This window comes from Vidua chalybeata, chromosome Z, assembly GCF_026979565.1.
Source record: "Vidua chalybeata isolate OUT-0048 chromosome Z, bVidCha1 merged haplotype, whole genome shotgun sequence".
Taxonomy (NCBI): domain Eukaryota; kingdom Metazoa; phylum Chordata; class Aves; order Passeriformes; family Viduidae; genus Vidua; species Vidua chalybeata.
Window position 1 is genome coordinate 54,885,099 of NC_071570.1, and position 18,964 is coordinate 54,904,062.

The window sequence follows — 18,964 nt, forward strand, 5'->3', positions numbered from 1 at the left end:
TTCCCTATTTCTGCAGCTGTTTCTCAACAGTCTGCTGATGAAAACAGTATCTCTGTGGTATGGTGTCTGAGAAGAAGAATGCAAATGAGACAGATAATTCTTAAAAGGAACTTCTGAATGCTTGTCTGGGTGAGAAAAAATTGGTTTGGTTTTCCCTTTTTTTGGCCCTACTTCTTGCACTGAAACAATAGCTTTTTCCCCCATGCTCCAAACTTGTTTTGCTTTGCTACTTACTTGCTCTTGAGGGAGAAAGAGTTTGGGAGAGAAGTAAGTAGCTGAAGAATTCCTGTAATTAATATAAAGTGCAGGAAGCAAGTGTGACAGATTAGTTGAAAAGCCCTGTATTCTGTTGTTTATCTCAAGTGACATATGGTCCTGGAGTAAGAGCAAAGGCAGTGGATTGTGGGGCTTCTTTTTCTTTTGCTCTAAGGAAGTCAGAAGAGTGTCCATGTGTTCAACAGCCCAGCAACACAGGAGCTGAAATAACACTCCTTGAGAAGTGAGTGGGAAACTCAGGGGATTACAGAACAGCATTTCCTTCTTCTAAAATTGAGACTGTGACACTTTTCAGTGTCAGGCTATGTGAATCACAGTTATGATTACTGAAGTAAAAAAGAAAAAAAATCTGCTAGAAACAGAATACTTTATTTCAGAAACAGATACGATTTTCTTCAGAACATACAAATGTTAAATGATTTTCAAATTGCATTTTTAGTATCAGCAGAAATAAAGTAAGACTACAGTTTTATTCTCAAGCTGCAGTGAAACAGTGAAGTTGTTCAGTTACTCTGGCCAAAGAAAAGGTAAGGGCTGCACAAAAACTAGCTGTTTAGTTGTACTCCAGAGGTCAGAAGCCTATGGTTAGTTTATAATAACATTAATTGCACATTTTCTTGTAAGCACTGCAGTCATGTGGTTCTGACATTCAAGAGGTGTAACAGCAGTTTGTCCAAAAGTTTTCCTAATCCTGCCAAATTTTAATAATTTTTATAAAAATCTGGCAGGAGAAAATTATGTGGGTTGCTGTGGCTTCATAGTTTTCAAAATCACCACTCTAAGTAGCTCATATTTTAGTAGAACTGTTTAGTTGTTGATAAATCAACAAGCCATTTGGGACCCAATCTGATGTAATTTCTGGGGCATTACCCAGTTTTCATTGAGACTTTTGTTGTTCTTTTAATGAGTGTGAAATTTAGCCTTATATTTGATTAGGACCATTCATTTTTCTTTTGGCTTGCAATTTGTATTTAGATCTTGGTCACTGGTTATTTGTTAGGCAGACCAGCTTTAGAAAAAATATATGCACTGAAAAAAAATGTAACAGTCATCATTACTACTAATCAGGGATATGAGCTCTTAGATTAGATGCTGTCCTGTCTTCCAGAACCAACCTGCCCCCTGCATTTCAGTCATAGCTTTGTCTGGAGAAACTGTCATTTCAGCTAACCTCAGCTACATGTCTTCCTAACACGCTGGGGTTTTTTTATACTAAAGCTGGAAAAGGGTAATATTGCTAGGGAGGCAGGAAAAAGAAATTAAACCAGAGCTTCTTTTAGCTGACCGTTCAACTGAATATTGACCAGCTGTCTTCATGAGAAAGAAATAGATGGTGGTGAATAAGCTAGAGTCTAGTTTTCCAAGAAGTTCAATGATTTCCCCAAATCAATTCAGCCCATGAGGCTTTCAGAACAAAGGATGTGGGAGACATGACAGTGATGGAAGTAGCTTGTGTTCTTTTGTGTATTAAGCACATGGGCTCATGGGGAAACAGGATTTCTTCAGTTATGTCAGTGTTTATTCTTTTTTATGCACTGGGAAAAACTTCTAGATTAAGAAAATTACAGTAATTATTAGGTGGGATTAAAAAGTTGTCTGCTTGATGGCCCAGCTCCATGTTTCCAAGAGCTACTCCTCACTGTATAATTGCTGCTTCTTTTTGGAATGCAAATGGGAGTATGTAATGCAAATCCAGGGAATAGGTTCTATAAAACAGCTATTTTTAAACTAAGGTGGTAGTTCCTATTTTCAATATTACCTTTATTTTACCAATGACTTCATAATGAAAAGAAAAGAATGGGTATGACATTCAAAGTATCCATGAAATGTAGGTTGTCATTACTCAGAACTTACTGGAAATCACACAGATGTGATCTTACTCTGTTAGGCTGCTGCAGAAGCTATTGTAGTTTGTAGCACAGCTTTAGCCACCAACAGGGCAACATTAACTAAAATAGCAGGGTTTAGCCTCTCAGGCCTCTAACCTTTAAACTTGCTATGTTTTCATAAAGTACAGAATACAGAATTAACACCACAGCTAAGCACCTCAGTGGTTTATGACTACACCATCAGTATTTCATTATGCTTCTTTTCCTTGATGCTATCCAATCTTCTCATCTTCACTGCTGTACAGTATTTGTTCAGATAAAGTCCAGTGCCCAAAATGACTAATTGCAGATCTGTGCTCCAGATGGTCTGATTACAGATGTGGTTAAAGTGACTTTTCAAACATTCTCTGCTGCAACAGAAAAAAAGAAGAAAAAAAAAAAAAAAAAAAAAAGCTCAAGAATCCCACCAGCAAACCAAAACAGAAAAAGCAAACCCACCAGTCTTGCAATTTCAGGCCACCTGACAATCATTACATTCTCAGGCTGGCTGATGTTGATGCCTGTTACATGTGCACCTGCTGTAGATGTAGTTAAGTTCTTGTGCCATGCTAGACAGAAAGTGTGATTAAAGTAGTAAATAAACTGTATGTGTCCCAGATCAGCATTCAGTGTATAAGATGTGGCTTCATAGGTAGAGTGTTTACTGTAATTTTAGATTACTTTCTGGATGGAATCAATCAATTTGCATTGCAAGTCTAATATAAAAATTATTCTGTATTTTTTTATGCCTGGATGAATTGCAGGTGTATATGTGGATGTAGGATTGATGATGATGTGGCAGATATGGTGGTTGTGAGGCAAATGAGTTGTACTGGTTTTACTAAACCAGTGGCAACAAAAGAGCTTGAGATAATCCTAAGAATATAGATTTTCATCTTGAAGCTTTTTGCGTTTCATATATTTTAGCTATTGTTAGAGATTGATGTCAAATAGATACATGTGGGACCAAAAAGAATTGCAGTGCCAGATGTGGAATAAAACATGTTTAATTGATGGTGGTGGTATACTCATTGATGACAGATATGCTATGGTTTGACTGTCCCAGGCATATCTGTATTATTTGTGCTTGGCACGGCAAGGACAAGAGGCAAATCAAATTTGACTTGCAAACATATTTGTGGATTCACTAATCATAAAGATACAAGGAATTGATTATGCTGTAGTGTTACAAGTAATACTTATAACAGTAATAAAGTAATGATGTGACACTTCTCTATATACCAAGGTTTGCATCTCAACCTTGAAGAGCTACTATGCCACAGAGATTTTTGCTACAAGAATTTATCATATTAACCTTTTAAAGAAGTAATCTTACTAAAAAAAATCTGGAAAGTGTAGTACACTTTAGAGATCTTCCTCTGGCATCAGGAAAAATAGTTTTAAAATTATACTCAGGATAGTAATGGTAGTAGGCAGAACTGTTAATTTTGGAATTTTGATCACAAAGGATTCCACTTATGTTTAAGGCTAAGTGACTTATGTAACTCTTAAAATATACATGACTTGTCATACATACGTGACTTCTGATGACTGAAGAGTAGACAAATCATTCCTAGTTTTGAAAGATCATTTAAATACTCTTCAACAAATCAGTTACAGAAGTGTTCAGAAAGACTTTTTGCAGATCTGGTTTCTCTAGAATTTTACAAACACTTTTGGCCAGATTCTCTACTAAGAGCTAGGGAGCAGCTCCTTTTGCAAAAATGAAGGCTTACCCTCTCAGATAACTGGTCTGCTGAGTTCCCTGGTAAAATAATCAGTTTGCACTAAACCAGGATTTTGTAGCATTTGCTGTGATCTAAACACAAAAGCAGCCTATGCTGTAAAAATTAAGTCAGGCTTTCCAATCTGATTAATTTCATAGCATCTACTTGTATTGGAATTTGAATGTGTTTGTTTTCTAAATTCAGTATTTTTAAAAGTTGGGGCCTGCATTTAAGGTAGTGAGTGATGTGATAATTTGATTCCTCACCACATGATCTCATTTTCAAAGTTTTGAATACAAACATAAACATTCTTGGCTTATGATCATTGCAGAAAACAGAGTCAAGAAAACCAAGAAATTAGTATTTGTTTTAGACTAGGTACTTAAGGATTTTTTTGTCTTTAAATGAAGGAAGGTCTGCAAGAGTGTAGATGTGTCTGCTAAATGTGCAGTGCCAGAGTAATCCATGTGAACAATACCCTTACTAGGTACTGAAAATGCCTTTGATTGTGATGTTTTTATGTCAAAATAGCACATCTGCATTTCTTAGCAAACAGGTTTAGTTACTTCATTTTCAGCTTGTGATGACATATTTGATTCTGTGAGAAATAGTTAACAGTAAACAGCAAATTTTGGTTCTGGCCTTTGATATGTACTCACTGAAAAGGAGGAAGAAGGGACAGGGGAAGAAGAGATACATCATATCCAGAGAACTCATAAAAAGTGAGTTTTTTGCTGTAGGTTTCTGAAATTATTTTCTTACATACTACTTTTGTGATATTTGACCTTTCATTCCATAATAAAGTTCAAATACAAATTGTCACAGTTTTTTTGTACGTTACCTATCAGTAGTGCTTATATTTGGTGCTCCCATTGGCATGTGTTAAGTTTTTCCTGCCTGAAAATCTTTTTCATTTAACTTTGTGGTTATTATTATGATGAGTAACAAAAAAGAGCTCATAATGGTACACAAACTGTGAAGGAAAACAGCAAAATACAGAATCTTGTCTTGTTCCTAAAAGGCTGACAATATTTGATGTTAAAGGAGGAGCTTCTATTGACAGAGATGGGCACCAGATGACATCCTGGGTGTACCACTGTCATACATTAATGCTTTTGCATAGGATCCTGCCTTAGCTAATAATGGATTTTGGCAGAAGACCTACAGTTGGTGAACTGTAAAACTTACGGGTAACATTACCCATTTTTCTTACATTATAACACCATTTTGTAATTCCCACACATAAAACATTGTCTACTTACTGTGTCTACTCTTCAGTGACAAAGAGTAGCATGGGTGGTAACTTCAGAACTTTTAATTTTCATATTCTTTTTTTGCTTTAGTGTAGGATATATGACACTGAAGACTGCAGAAAATACTGCTAATTTAGGATATACTGTAACTGTGAATAGTTATATAGTTTGCAAATGGAATAATCAACCAAATTAAACCAAGAAATTTATATCTGCATTTCGGCGAGATAAGTTTTTCTCTACTACATCCAATTCTTTTGAACTATGCTCTGGTAATTGGTCAAACTCTTTAAGATGACACCCTTAGTTGCTCAAAGAAGCATTTGTGTTTAGTATATATTCACTGTTGTTTTATCCAACCTCACAATAACAGAATTGGATATTTGGCTAAGTTTCCTCCTGAATCAGAATCTTAGAGAGTCCAAATACCCTCAGGTACATTTCATTACAAGCACCTGATTTTTTTTCCCCATTCTTCTGTAAAGGGTATTTTAAAAAGTTTCGCCTCTTGGGCTTTTTTTTTAAGCTGAAAATGCATGTCTTGTTTCAGACAGTATGAAACCTGTGGGTTCCTCAGACTGTCTTTGCATTTTCTCTCTTGTTCAGGCAATGTTAAATAAGTTATTGCTACATTATATGTAGTCTGATGTAATAGGAACTCTCATTACAGGAATTTCTTATGATTTAACACAGCCTCTGAGAGGTTTGATCCTGTGTGTGATGTGTTCCTTCACAAGATGGAGGCAGTATGTGGGCACATACGCGCACAGAGAGGAGCTGGAATGACCCAGAGAAGGGCTAGTGCATCCCTGAGTGCATGGCAGTGTACTCAGAGGTGATACTGGGAGTGAGCTGGACACTGCTCTAGCATTGCCTCTGCTAGGCTCAGCAGAGGTTCTTGGTTTGACTTTGAACGCTGTGCCAGGACAAACAGTGCACCCGATTTAGAAGAATAATCCATTCTCTTCAGCATCAAGTACATTGTGTGGATTACCAACTCAGTCATCTCCATTTTCATTTTTTGGTGCTTTGGCCTAATAAGCCTCTCCAAGTCACTCATTTCCCTAGATCAGTCCTACCTCCCATGTTACTTATATTCTCCTCACCCATTTCTATGATAATCTTAAAAGAGTAAACGAGTTACCTTACCTGCCAGTTCTGTGGAGTCTTACGTGTGGCTGAGCAATGTGCTGTCCATTAGGGAAAGGAAATGTATTCCTTGACACAGCTAACACAGCATGGAGATGAATATTCTCTCCTACCTTTGCTAAGCTTAACAAATTTAATGAGATTCTATATGTAGCAATTTAAGGGAGGAACTTACTTGTGTTTGCTTTTGAAATACTGACTTTCTTACACTGGAAGGTCATTTAAATGTCTTTTTGGATTTATTGAAATACGTATTGATTTCAGAGGCTTTTATTATTTTCACTATTCTATGCTTGCCCTCTTTTCTGTCAATAAGTAACAAATTATGTTACTTATGTAACTTATGTTAACAAACCTATGTACCTAGGTCTGGTACATAAATGAATGAATAAAGTGCACGTATAGATAGGCAAGATTACAATTATCAAGGAAGATGGAGACATAAGTGAGAATAAAGCTTTATTAACACGTCCCCACAAAAAACCCAAAACAAACAAACCACCCCCCTCCCAAAAAAAAAATCCAAACTCAAGAAATTCACACAAAGTAACAATTACTTTTTAAAAAAAGTATAAAAGTGAACTAGCTGGGAAAGAATAAATGACAAAGATAGTTCTTCAGTAATACTCCATGGGATATCAGAGAGCTCTCTTTGCTTGGTACTTTTAGGAGACTGGACAAATGCCGGTATGTGGGCTGTGCTGCTTGCAGATAGATGGGCTGCATGGCATAATACAATTTACCAGTGGAAAATACTCATGATTTTCACTTAGAGCCTTACAGAGTCACAGATGACAAGCTCTTATAGTGGAAGAAAGGCATCAAGGCTGCCAGAGAAACACCTTTACAATCTCTTTTCTCTAGGCTGTGAATGGCAAGTGGGAGCATAGAGTTGCTCATTGTAAGAAACCCCATTTCCACCAACAGCTATTTCCTCTTGGATGTACTGGGTTGTTCTCCTCTTCCTCCTCCCTGGACCCCAGCACCTCCTGGCTGCATCCATGCCTAAGCAAGGGGCAGCATAAAACAGCCTTGGTGTCTTTGCAGGCTGCCTAATTCGCAGAGGTAATAAAAATACAGCATGGCATTTTAACCCTGATCACAGAATCACAGTATCAGTTAGGTTGGGAAGGACATCTGAGATCATCGAGTCCAACCTATGACCTAACACCACCCTGTCAAGTAGACCATGGGACTAAGTGCCACATCAAGTCTCTCCTTAAACATCTTCACCGTGGTCCCTCTAGGACTTGATGACACTGGCTGGAAGTGCAGTTTGCCTTTCATGCTTCAGACCAGTTCACTCCAGTGTGCAAAATTCCAGTTGCCTAATTGCAGTGAAAACCCCTATGGGGGATAAATTTCAAATCTGTTACAGAGAATTTTCAAGGAAATCCCTTCTTCCCTGGTACCTCTGCTAACAACATTTAAAATACTTCCCTGCTGCTAAAAGACCCCTAAGGAAATAAGCTGCTGCTTGAGTGTTAACTTCACGTCAATGCAGCAGACAGGGATGGTTTTAGTGCAAAATTAGAAATTGCATTTGTAAGACAAAGCAAAAAGATGGGCTGGAAACATTCTGGCATAATACCATAATCATATCTATTACAGAGACACTGCAGATAGAACAAGGGAAGTGTACAGGGAAAACAAGGCTGTCAGCTGCAAGCTGGTGTCTTCACACCTCTCATAAATTGGGAACATTCTGTATTGTGCCTTTCTTTGTTAGATAAAATGTATTTCTTATTTCAGTGTGTGTTCTAATGAGAGGAGATGTCTGGTTCAATAATACTACCTTCTGTTTATCTGCAGCAGTTAATGAATTAAAGAGGTCATCATGCTGGCTAGTCCATAAACATGATGATAAATTATGTGAAAGGCAACCTGAAAAAATTTGAATGACATCCCCCACATTTATTTCCTTGTTACTTACAATAACCTTATCATTCACAAATTTTACAAGGATAATTCAAATAAAACAAAATTAGAATTCTGCTTTAGGCAGGCAAATTTGCATTTAATACAGGTCGTAAATGGAAAAGCAATTAAATTACAGTAGGTTTTTTGAAGGATTCCTCTTCCTATATAAATATATATTGTAATTACTCCTACCTTCACTGTGGTATGGTTGAAGTTTCATATCTAGCCCCTCACTTTCCACAGAGCCAAAAGCAAGGCAAAGAATACATTTTTTTCAAGCTATATCTGCTGAACAAAACTTGTAGTGCATACATGTATATGTTTGTGTTTGGATATGAGTAATTTCAAGTAAATAGAAGCATCATTATCATATTGTTGAAAGCAAAGCAGATTATTCTTCTCAGTCACCTTCTGATTTAAACACTGTAACTGGTGCTTAGTTTATGCTGGCTGGCTGCCAAGTGAAAGCAATTATGTGCAATAATAGCAAAATTAAGAGGTGAGTGTTGCTGTTTTACAGCAGGACATGGCAAAACCCATTTCCTTCTGTCAGCTGTATCTTGATTACACACACTGTCACACAGTCAAGCTATCTTACACACACACACATGCGTGCACACATTCTTGCTCTTTGTCATTTGCAGTCTTTCCTGTGGGTTTTAAGTTGAGGTCACTGAAACCAGAAAAGAGGAAGAATATAGACCAGAATACTTGAAAGCAAATGAGAGTAAACCTCTTACTTTGTGAGGGAAGGACAGGGGAAAAAAAAAAAAAAAAAGAAAACTAAGAAAAAACAAAAAAGAGCAAAACAAAAAGCCTATCCCAATTATTGTTCTAACGTGTGATAATACTTTGTTTTTCGCTCACTGACAGGTGTCCTGGTGGTAAATGTTACATGGAGGAACAAGACTTACGTGGGAACACTGTTGGACTGCACAAAGCATGACTGGGCCCCTCCTAGGTAGGCAAACATTCTGAGTCTGTTTTTTCTCTGCTGTATTTTAACCCCTGGTCTCAGGCAAGAGACTGTACAGAGATTAATAAAGCACAGCTGGTTCTAATTGAAAACATGCACAAGTGAAACGAGTGAAATGTGGGGTGGAAGCTCTTCTTTATTTTACTTCTGTATTTTTGAGAGGGAAGGGGAAATACATGGGATTCAGTCAGAGAGCAGTTAATTTCAAAATGAATTTCTTTAAGTTAGGAAAATTTTTCGCTCCATTGTTCTAACCAGGTGGATACATCCTTACCATTTTTGTCCTTTTTTAAGGACTTTGCCTTTGACATTGTAACATTCTCATCTGTCAGAAGGACATCTTTGCTTTAACATGTGTGAAGGCTCTCTTACAGGACATGGTGGTGGCTTTTATTTTTTCAATTCAGGCTCCTGCTGATGAAATCTATTGTTTGTACAGGTTTTGTGAATCACCAACAAGTGACCTGGAAATGCGTGGAGGACGGGGCAGGGGAAAGCGGGCAAGATCCGCTGCAGCTGCAGCTGTACCTGGGAATGATGCGAGTTTTGCAGAGTCCAGAGGACTTCAGAATAAAAATCGAGGCGGTGCCAATGGGAAGGGGAGAAGGGGCAGCCTTAACTCAAGTGGGCGCAGAACACCCCCAAACTGTGCCATGGATGAAGTCAAAGCCAGCCCCTCGTCCACAAACAAGAGGAAAACAAAGCCTCCTATGGAGCTGGATTTGAACTCCAGTTCAGAGGACAATAAGTCTGGAAAACGCATTCGTACTAACTCTAGAAGCACTCCCACCACCCCACAGGGGAAACCCGAGACTACTTTTTTGGACCAAGGCTGCTCTTCCCCAGTGCTGATTGACTGTCCTCACCCCAACTGCAACAAGAAGTACAAGCACATTAATGGATTACGTTACCATCAGGCTCATGCACACTTAGACCCAGAAAACAAACTGGAGTTTGAGCCTGACAGTGAAGACAAAATTTCAGACTGTGAGGAAGCACTGAGTAATGTGGCACTTGAATGCAGTGAGCAAAGCACAAATTTGCCAGGTTTTGATCCACTAAAAGCACCGACCTCTCCTTCCTCCATTGCTACCCCAGGGACTCCCAAGGGAAAGAGGGAACTGACCAGCAATGGCCCTGGTTCAGTTATCAGTTCCAAAACTGGCAAGAATTCTGGCAAAAAGAAGGGTCTGAACAGTGAATTGAACAGCCTTCCAGTAATTTCTAACATGGCAGCCACACTGGATAATTGCTCAGTAGCAGATGGCAATTTGCAAACTGAAATGCCAAAATTGGAGGCTGAAGGGTTAATTGACAAGAAGAGTTTGGGTGATAAAGGCAAAAAATCGAACAATTGCAAAGTGGATAAAAACCTTTCCAAGATGAAAACAGCCAGACCCATTGCCCCAGCACCAGCACCAACTCCTCCCCATTTAATAGCTATACCTACTACAGCCTTTACAACCACCACTACAGGGACAATACCAGGTCTGCCCTCTCTAACAACTACTATTGTTCAGGCTACACCAAAGAGCCCTCCACTGAAACCTATTCAACCAAAGCCCACAATTATGGGAGAGCCAAGCACTGTAAACCCAGCTCTCACATCACTCAAAGACAAAAAGAAAAAGGAGAAGCGCAAGCTGAAGGACAAAGAAAGCAAAGAGACTGGCAGCCCTAAGATGGATTCTAAGCTGGGGAAGCTGGAGGATTCAAAAGGGTCTGGAAAAGACTTATCTGGACATTTTTTAAAGGACCATCTAAACAAGAATGAAGTGCTAGCTAATGGACTGTCAGAATCTCAAGAGAGCAGGATGGCAAGTATTAAGGCTGAAGCTGATAAAGTTTACACATTCACAGACAATGCTCCCAGCCCTTCCATAGGGAGTGCCTCCAGGATGGAATGTAGCACTTTGGTGAATGGACAATCTGCCATGGCCCCACTGCATGTGTTGACACAGAATGGTGCAGACAGCATGGCCACTAAAACCAACAGCCCTGCTTACTCAGATATTTCTGATGCAGCTGATGATGGTGGCTCTGACAGCAGGTCAGAGGGCATGAGGTCAAAGGCCAGCTCTCCATCAGATATTATTTCTAATAAAGATGGTGTTGTAAAAGGACATTCTTCAACCACAGCACAATCAGCTCAAGCAAAAGATTCTCATTCTCCCTATTACCATGGCTACGATCCTTACTATTCCCCAAGTTACTTGCACTCTGGACAGGTCAGTGCCCCAGCAGCTGGGAACAGCAGTACCCCACAAGGTCTGAAGATTAAAAAAGAGGCTGAGGAAGAGGCTGAAAAGAAAGAGAAGGCAGAATCTTCAGATGCCAAGAAAAGCGAAAGCACTTCCTCTAATTTGCAGCCACAACATCAGTCAGTAATAACTCAAAGACACCCTGCACTTGCTCAGTCACTTTATTATGGACAGTATGCCTATGGGCTCTATATGGACCAAAAGTCCTTAATGGCCTCCAACCCTGCTTACAGGCAGCAGTATGAAAAATACTATGAGGACCAGAGACTAGCAGAACAGAAAACGGCACAAAGTGGGAGGGACTGTGAAAGGAAGAATGACCCCCCCTTAAAAGAGATTGGGAAGGATGACAACAAGCAGAAGAATATTCCATCTGCCACTATTTCAAAGCCCCCTTCAACTCTGGAGTCCAGCAAAAATAACACAAAAATAGGGTCATCAGCTCCTAACAAAGGTGAGGAGACAAGCAAATCACAGATCCTTTCCAATCACCAGCAGCAGCTTCAGTCTGACACTTTGAAAGCCAAACAAATGGAAAACCACCAGCTTATAAAGGAGGCTGTGGAGATGAAATCTGTTATGGACTCAATGAAGCAAACAGGAGTAGATCCAACCACAAGATTTAAACAGGTGAGATCACAGGAAATGGAACAAGAGTGTCTTGGTTTATCTTTTAGGTTGTGAGATTTTCTTTCTGATTCTGCTACGTTCTTCTACCTCTGCAGCCAAACAAGCTCCATCGTCATTTTTTCATGCTGGATTGTATTGTAATCTGTGAATAGACCAATAAACCTTCCAGTTGAGCTGTTTGAAAAGATATAAAAAAAAAAAATTAAAAAGTCTAGTAGGTGGTGACAGAGCACAGGCTTAAGATCTGAACAGACTATTTTAAATTATATGCATTAATAAAATAGACTTAGATTTCTCTTTTAGATGTAAATTCTAAGAAGTTTGTTTAGTTCAGAAATGAAAAATTTCAAGCAAAACAAGCAGCTTTCATTGTGAGAGGATTTAAAGTACATTTGAAACATAGTTTGAAGTGTTTCTTTTTTTGTTAAATGACAGTTGGCATTTACTAAAGATGGGTGAGCTGCTTCTTTGAAGAGTTGGCTTAAAGCACAGCTCTTTATCTTAACCCAAGGTGACCTTTCTGAAGCAGTTAAGTTCCCCTTCTCTCGTCAACCAGCCTCAAGCCCCTACAGACCTACACAATGGATAAAATCCTCTCTCCATTGAAGTCAGTGATAGTTTTGCTATTGACTTCAGTGAGACCAGAATTTTATCCAGTGGCTTCATGCTGACCCTCGTAGATGTCACATTGCCTTCATGTGAGGCAACGCAACTGTCTCTGTGCTCTGAACTAGAGCCTCAATGCTTGATGCTTTCATGTTCTGGTGTTTGGTACATCCCAGACTTCACCCTTACAGACTGTCTTTCAAGGTACAGTGGGATCAGGGGAATGGGAGTAGAGATCTCTAAAGGAAGTGGGATGGTACAGCCCTAAGAAGGAGAAAATTTCTGCTGATTCAAGTGAGTATTTGAACCAGACTGTCCAAGCGTTTAGTTGTGTGCTTATATTTCTGTGGCATGTGCCATAAATGTCTGTCAGTTGAAGAAAATGTTGACAATTAGCTCTTGCATATCCTGTATTAGAAAAAGAAGTCTTCCTGTTACTTTTCCATCCTGATTTGTTGTGGTGTTGTGAAGAACTCCCCTCTCTAGTTCTGAAACATGTTTATAAACTGGTCTGTGTAATACATTATTTAAAAAAGCATTTACAGTGCCCAGTACATGTTCTTCAAACCAGGAGATCCTGATCCAATAAATACTTGCCCTCGTTTAACTTTACAAACTTAAAATAAGCTTGTCAGCTGAAAAAGTTTGCTTTAATGTTTTACTTCCACTGATTCCTGGATGTTTGTAATACTACATTAGAATCTTGCCAGCTAAATCACCTTTCATGTGCATTGTTCCAGGTATTCTAAGTACTCTGGCATATCATTAGCCAGCTCTAATTTTGTGGTTCACAGATACTTTTTGCTCTCTAGTGGGAAAAGTCTCTCTGTGGGCTTTAATTAAAATGTTTTATGAATACATGGTCTCAGAACTTCATTACATTGCACATGTATTTCATGATTAAACTAGTTAAAAGCATGAAGAAGGATATAAGATGAAGCAATTGAATTAAATTTTGATAATAGACTCTTGCTCCTTCATGGGAATATTGGTTTGACTTTGAGCTCGAGGCACTCTGTAGCAAGCAAAGCTTTCCTCTATGTAATGAGGATATGGTATTAAAACAGCTATTAAAAATACATTAACTGAAACGTGGGAAATATCAATAACAAACTTAGTTCTATGTCTAAGTTCAGAACAATTTTTTTCTCCTCTTTATTAGGATCCAGATTCACGAACGTGGCATCATTATGTCTATCAGCCCAAATACCTTGATCAGCAAAAATCAGAAGAACTTGATCGTGAGAAAAAGTTAAAAGAAGACAGCCCTAGAAAAACACCTAACAAGGAAAGTTCCCTGCCTAACCTTCCTGTCTCATTAGCAAGCATTAAAGAGGAGCCCAAAGAGGTCAAACGTTCTGATTCTCAATCAGTGGATGAGAGCAAGATAAAAAACGATGATCAAAAGACTCCTGTAAATTGGAAGGACTCTCGAGGTGCTAGAGTAGCAGTTTCCTCACCAATGAGTCAGCATCAGTCATACATTCAGTACTTGCATGCTTATCCGTATCCGCAGATGTACGATCCCAACCATCCAGCCTATCGCGCAGTCTCTCCTGTCCTAATGCACAGCTATCCTGGTATGTATTCCAAAACCCGCCTTGCGTGCTAGTTACGATTTGCATCCTCAGGTTCAGTAAAGCCTGCATTTTAATATTTCTGTTAGTAGCTAGGCTAAATTAGAAGCTTCATGGGTGACATTGTGTTGCTTGTGCTTCCACTGGGGAACATTCTGTAGATGAAACTGGTTTAATACAAGATGTTCCCTTTACGAATTCTCAAGTTGCTCAACACTTGACAGTCTGCTGTTGCTGTTAGACTGACAAATAGTTTATTGCCTATAAAAATATTCTAAGTACTCACTGTCAGAACCATTATAGTTACTATTCCTTTTACTTAAAGAGGACCCATAAATGTCTGAAATGGTTATCAACTCAACCCTCTTTATAATGTCCATTCATCAGGGTAAATTAGGTGATGAAATTGAAGAGTAGTCGTGCCATTTGGTAGTCATGTGATCTACTTTTGACGTAATTGTCAGTTCTGATATTCTCTTCTCCTACCTTGATATAACCAAAATGTAAAAACAGTAACTTGATGTGGTATTTATTGTTTATCTGCAGGGGCCTATCTCTCTCCAGGATTTCATTATCCAGTCTATGGGAAGATGTCAGGGAGAGAAGAGGCAGAGAAGGTCAATACCAGCCCGAGCATCAATGCAAAATCAACCACTGAGTCCAAAGCACTGGATTTGCTCCAGCAGCATGCCAACCAGTATCGCAGCAAGTCACCTGTTGTAAGGCTTCATCTGTTCTTTCTGGAGAGTGTCACATACAGGAGGGGGTAGAGAAGGAACATAATTGTGGGAAGCACACAATCTGGCATCAAGCTATGAGTGCATGATTCTTCTTTATAGTACTGCTTTCAATAAAAGCAATTTATAGTCAGAATTCTTCTGTGGCATAAACTGGAAGTAACACATCTAATACAGTTCTGTGCTGAGGTTTCCTGTCTTTAATAGACTCATACAGAAATACAGATTCAGAGATACCTCCTGGTGCACAGATTTCTGCAGTTAAACAGGAACCTCCTGTTTGGAAACATAATGAAATGAGAAGTTGGGCTATGGGATTTGATAATATCCCCTCCTTGTATTTGCCAAGAATTCACATCTTCCAAGTAGCTGATTACCAGTCCCCATTTCTGAAGATTTATAAACAAGATTTATAAGTTGGAACAAATACTGTTATTTCACTTTCAGATAAGCTGTTGCTGGCTTTAACTGTGAGCAAGTCACTGGCTCTCATTTTATTTTCTAAAAGATTTTTCTGCTATTCAGTCAAACTTGATTCCCAGAGAGCTTTAGATGGTTGAGCATTTTCAGCAGCTCACCTAGGTTGTTCAGGCATTGGCAAGCCAGACAGGCTTCAGGAAGCCCAAAATTAGAAGTCACCATGGTGTGTTCAAGATGCAGTGTGTTGCCTCAAAATCTTTGTGATTTGGGAAATCTTCCATTATCCAGAAAGATTAGCTTAAAATTAGAATCAAGTGCAAATACTCCAGTAGAGACACTTCTTCAGGAAAAGTGATCTTCATAATTTGTATTCAAAAAGTTTTTGACAGGTAGTGGCACATGGTTTTGTTGTGATTTCATCCCTTTTAAAGTTCTCACATCAGTTTTCTTTCTGTTACTAGCCTGTGGAAAAATCACCAGCTGAGCGTGAGCGGGAAGCAGAAAGGGAGCGAGACCGCCATTCTCCTTTCAGCCAGCGGCATCTCCATACACACCACCACACACACGTTGGAATGGGCTACCCTCTTATACCTGGACAGTATGACCCATTTCAAGGTGAGCAGAAAATTGTCAATGGGTAGGATTAGCTTGCCTCATGGAACTGTTGCATTGACACTGGAAATTGTGCCTACATGAAGCATTTTGAATAGACAGCATGCTATTAGAACAGAAGTGCTTTACATTTAGGAAGAAGGCTTGAAAATTCACAGCATGTAGTAGCAATAAATTAATAGTTTCATGTCTGAGAAATACCAAGTTTTGTTTCTCAAACTGGGTGTCAGATCATTATTAAAGATGTACCAGGTAGGCTGTCATTCACATGAATGTTTTGATTCCTCGTGCAAACTGACATTAACTGGTTGAAAGGCAGTAAAATATCCAAACCAAACAACCTCCTTTTTGTATAATTAGGGTTGTGTAAGCAGTGGAGAGAGTGTAGCAAAGACAAAAGCTTTTTATACTGAACATATTTTATGTACAAGGCATTGCAGTCACAAGGGTCTGTGCTCGTTATAATTTGACTGTTTGAAAGAGGACTCTTTGTATTTTGGCAAATGCCGTGCACAAAGTTGCAGTCAGGGAAAAAGCAGCACAGTGAAATACAATTTATTCTCCCTAGGTTTTATACCGGTCTTTGAATGTTTTTTCTCTAACCATGGACTCTAGCTGAATTAAAAGGAGGTTTTCTCCCATGCAGCAAAGTATGTGCTACCACAATTGGTGGCTAAATGACATTTCTTCTTAAGACTTGGTGCCTCAGCACTTATTTTTCCTGTGTAAAAGTCTTGACATTTCTCAGTGTGATTCAGTGATTCCATACGCTTTTTGGGATGTATTATGCATGTTCAGCAGCAAAACTGTAAAAATTGTAAGTTATTATGGAAGTATTGTATCCTGAGCGGCTGGCATGTTGTTTCTGTAATTCACTTTGACTTTTGATTCTTGTTGTTTCCTGATACCTATTATTTCTACTGAGCTTCCTATTCATGAACTCTCATACAAACCACTTAGCATCATGCAGTGCAGTATTTGGAAAATAATGCAGTAAGTAGAAATGCTGTAATTTCTTGTAGAATATCTATCAAAGACAATTCAGTTTATTACAGAAAGGTATATCGATCATACTGGGCAGACTGTCTTAACAATCTTGCCTGTAATATTTGTTATTTATGTAGTGATAACCCCCCTGCATTTTCTGGTTGTTTGCCTTAGAGATCCTTCCTACCATTTCTCTGACCACAAAAATGCATTAAAACCAGAGGTACATCAACATTCCTTTGTTTCTTCTTTCACAGGATTGACCTCTGCTGCCCTTGTTGCCACTCAGCAGGTGGCTGCACAGGCATCTGCATCTGGTATGTTTCCTGCACAAAGAAGGTAAATAGCCAATAAATTATATATTGTAACATACAGAGGAGAAAGCAAATCACAGATTCTTTGTAGCCTGCTGGTGTGCATTTCCTTGTATGACACAGTTTTTAAGGTTGAGGAAAAATTTGGTACTCTGGGTTGCTTCAGTTTTGTTCTCCTTAGAATGATATTTTGTCCTTAGTTGTGTTCCTTAATTGTAACATAGATCATTAAGAAAGAACAGTTCTTCTGAGATTTTCCATAGAGTGTGTTTTAAGGATTGGTATTAAGATAAAACAAGAGATTATTAAATATAATTTATGAGATCCAAACTTTTAATAAAATGAGTTTAAAATTAATGTTCAGTTGGCTCCATGCATGACCAGAAAAACTTAGGATTTTATCTATTCTGCAAGTCTGCCTGGCTTGCTGATCTTGCTTTTAGAGAGGTTTGTTTGAAAGCCCACGAGAGATGGTCTTGTATTTAAATTGCACACCCATGTCATACATGCCATACATGGGTATTCAACTTAATGTCATACATTAAGTTGCATACCCATGTCAGGCATGTTATTACATGCCTGAAAGCCTCTCAGTTGTTTACTAGGTTGTCAAGAGGAAAACTTCTGCATTATTATGGTCCCATATCAAGTGAAAATTCCAAAGCATCTTTTAACACTAGGGTTTTGTTCACTGCTGCCATGTTAAGGCTCAGAGTTTAATGTATCAAATAGAACCATGAAGTTCCATGTTCGGGTGTCTGACTGAAAGCTGATGCTGTAACAAGCAACCTTTAGCTATAATTATTTGAGTAAGAAAGGTTTGTAGCCCCGGAAGAGCAGATGGATGATAGGGTATCAGAACCCAGAAGAAAAATCCTGGCACAGGTGACTTCTCAGGATGTTGTTCCTGGCAGGGGAGGGATGAGGACAGGGCTTGCTGTCTTTTCTTCTTGGGTTTGAGAATATGTGTACAGATTTTATTTCATGATGCATTCAAGGTACAGGGAAAAAAAAGTGTGAGGAAAGGATGCTGCTCACTAAAAACCTTCTTCTTTCTCTTTTCAGAGAATGATGAATTTGGGGATGAACATTGTCATGTGACTGGATCACATGAGGAAGCGCTTTATTACAGACATCAGTTCCATGGTGTTAATTTGAAATGCCTTAATGGCAGGCAAAAACCAGTCATTTCATTTTTGTAAATTGCAGATTTTATCACAGAGTAACAAATGTTGCTGTAATTAGACTTCTGTTTTTATATATATATATATATGCGTATATATATATACATATATATATAAAAATATATATATATTCTTTACTTTTTTTGTATCAGTACCAAGGCTCGCACACAGGGTCTGCTGCTAAGTTGCGAACCACACACTAAATGGAGATATGTATTTGTCATGTTTGGAAGGTGTTAACTGCAAAAGGCTGTTTGTTTCTTTTCTCTTCTTCTTCCTTTCCTTTTTCTTCTCTCTTTTTTCCTTTCCAATTGTAAATAAATAATGTTATGTATCAGTGTGCCTGAACCTTGCATACCCTTCTGGTATTTCCCACAAGCTCTCAGAGAGGCTAACTGTGATGACACTTTGGTACAATGTAGATGTCTATTTGGTGGTTCCTATTAAGATGCATCAGTGTAAAATGT

At 38.6% G+C, this 18,964-nt stretch overlaps 1 protein-coding gene across 1 annotated transcript in view; it reads left to right on the forward strand.

Annotated features, from left to right (window-relative positions):
* Nucleotides 1–17,342, forward strand: part of ZNF608 (zinc finger protein 608) — a 76,354-nt gene extending 59,012 nt beyond the window's left edge. The window contains exons 3-8 of the mRNA XM_053931861.1: nt 9,067–9,154; nt 9,609–12,060; nt 13,829–14,246; nt 14,790–14,962; nt 15,862–16,015; nt 17,257–17,342. Of these exons, the coding sequence (XP_053787836.1) occupies nt 9,067–9,154; nt 9,609–12,060; nt 13,829–14,246; nt 14,790–14,962; nt 15,862–16,015; nt 17,257–17,342 (3,371 nt within the window). The remainder of the gene's footprint in view (nt 1–9,066; nt 9,155–9,608; nt 12,061–13,828; nt 14,247–14,789; nt 14,963–15,861; nt 16,016–17,256) is intronic.
* The last annotated feature ends 1,622 nt before the right edge of the window (nt 17,343–18,964 follow it).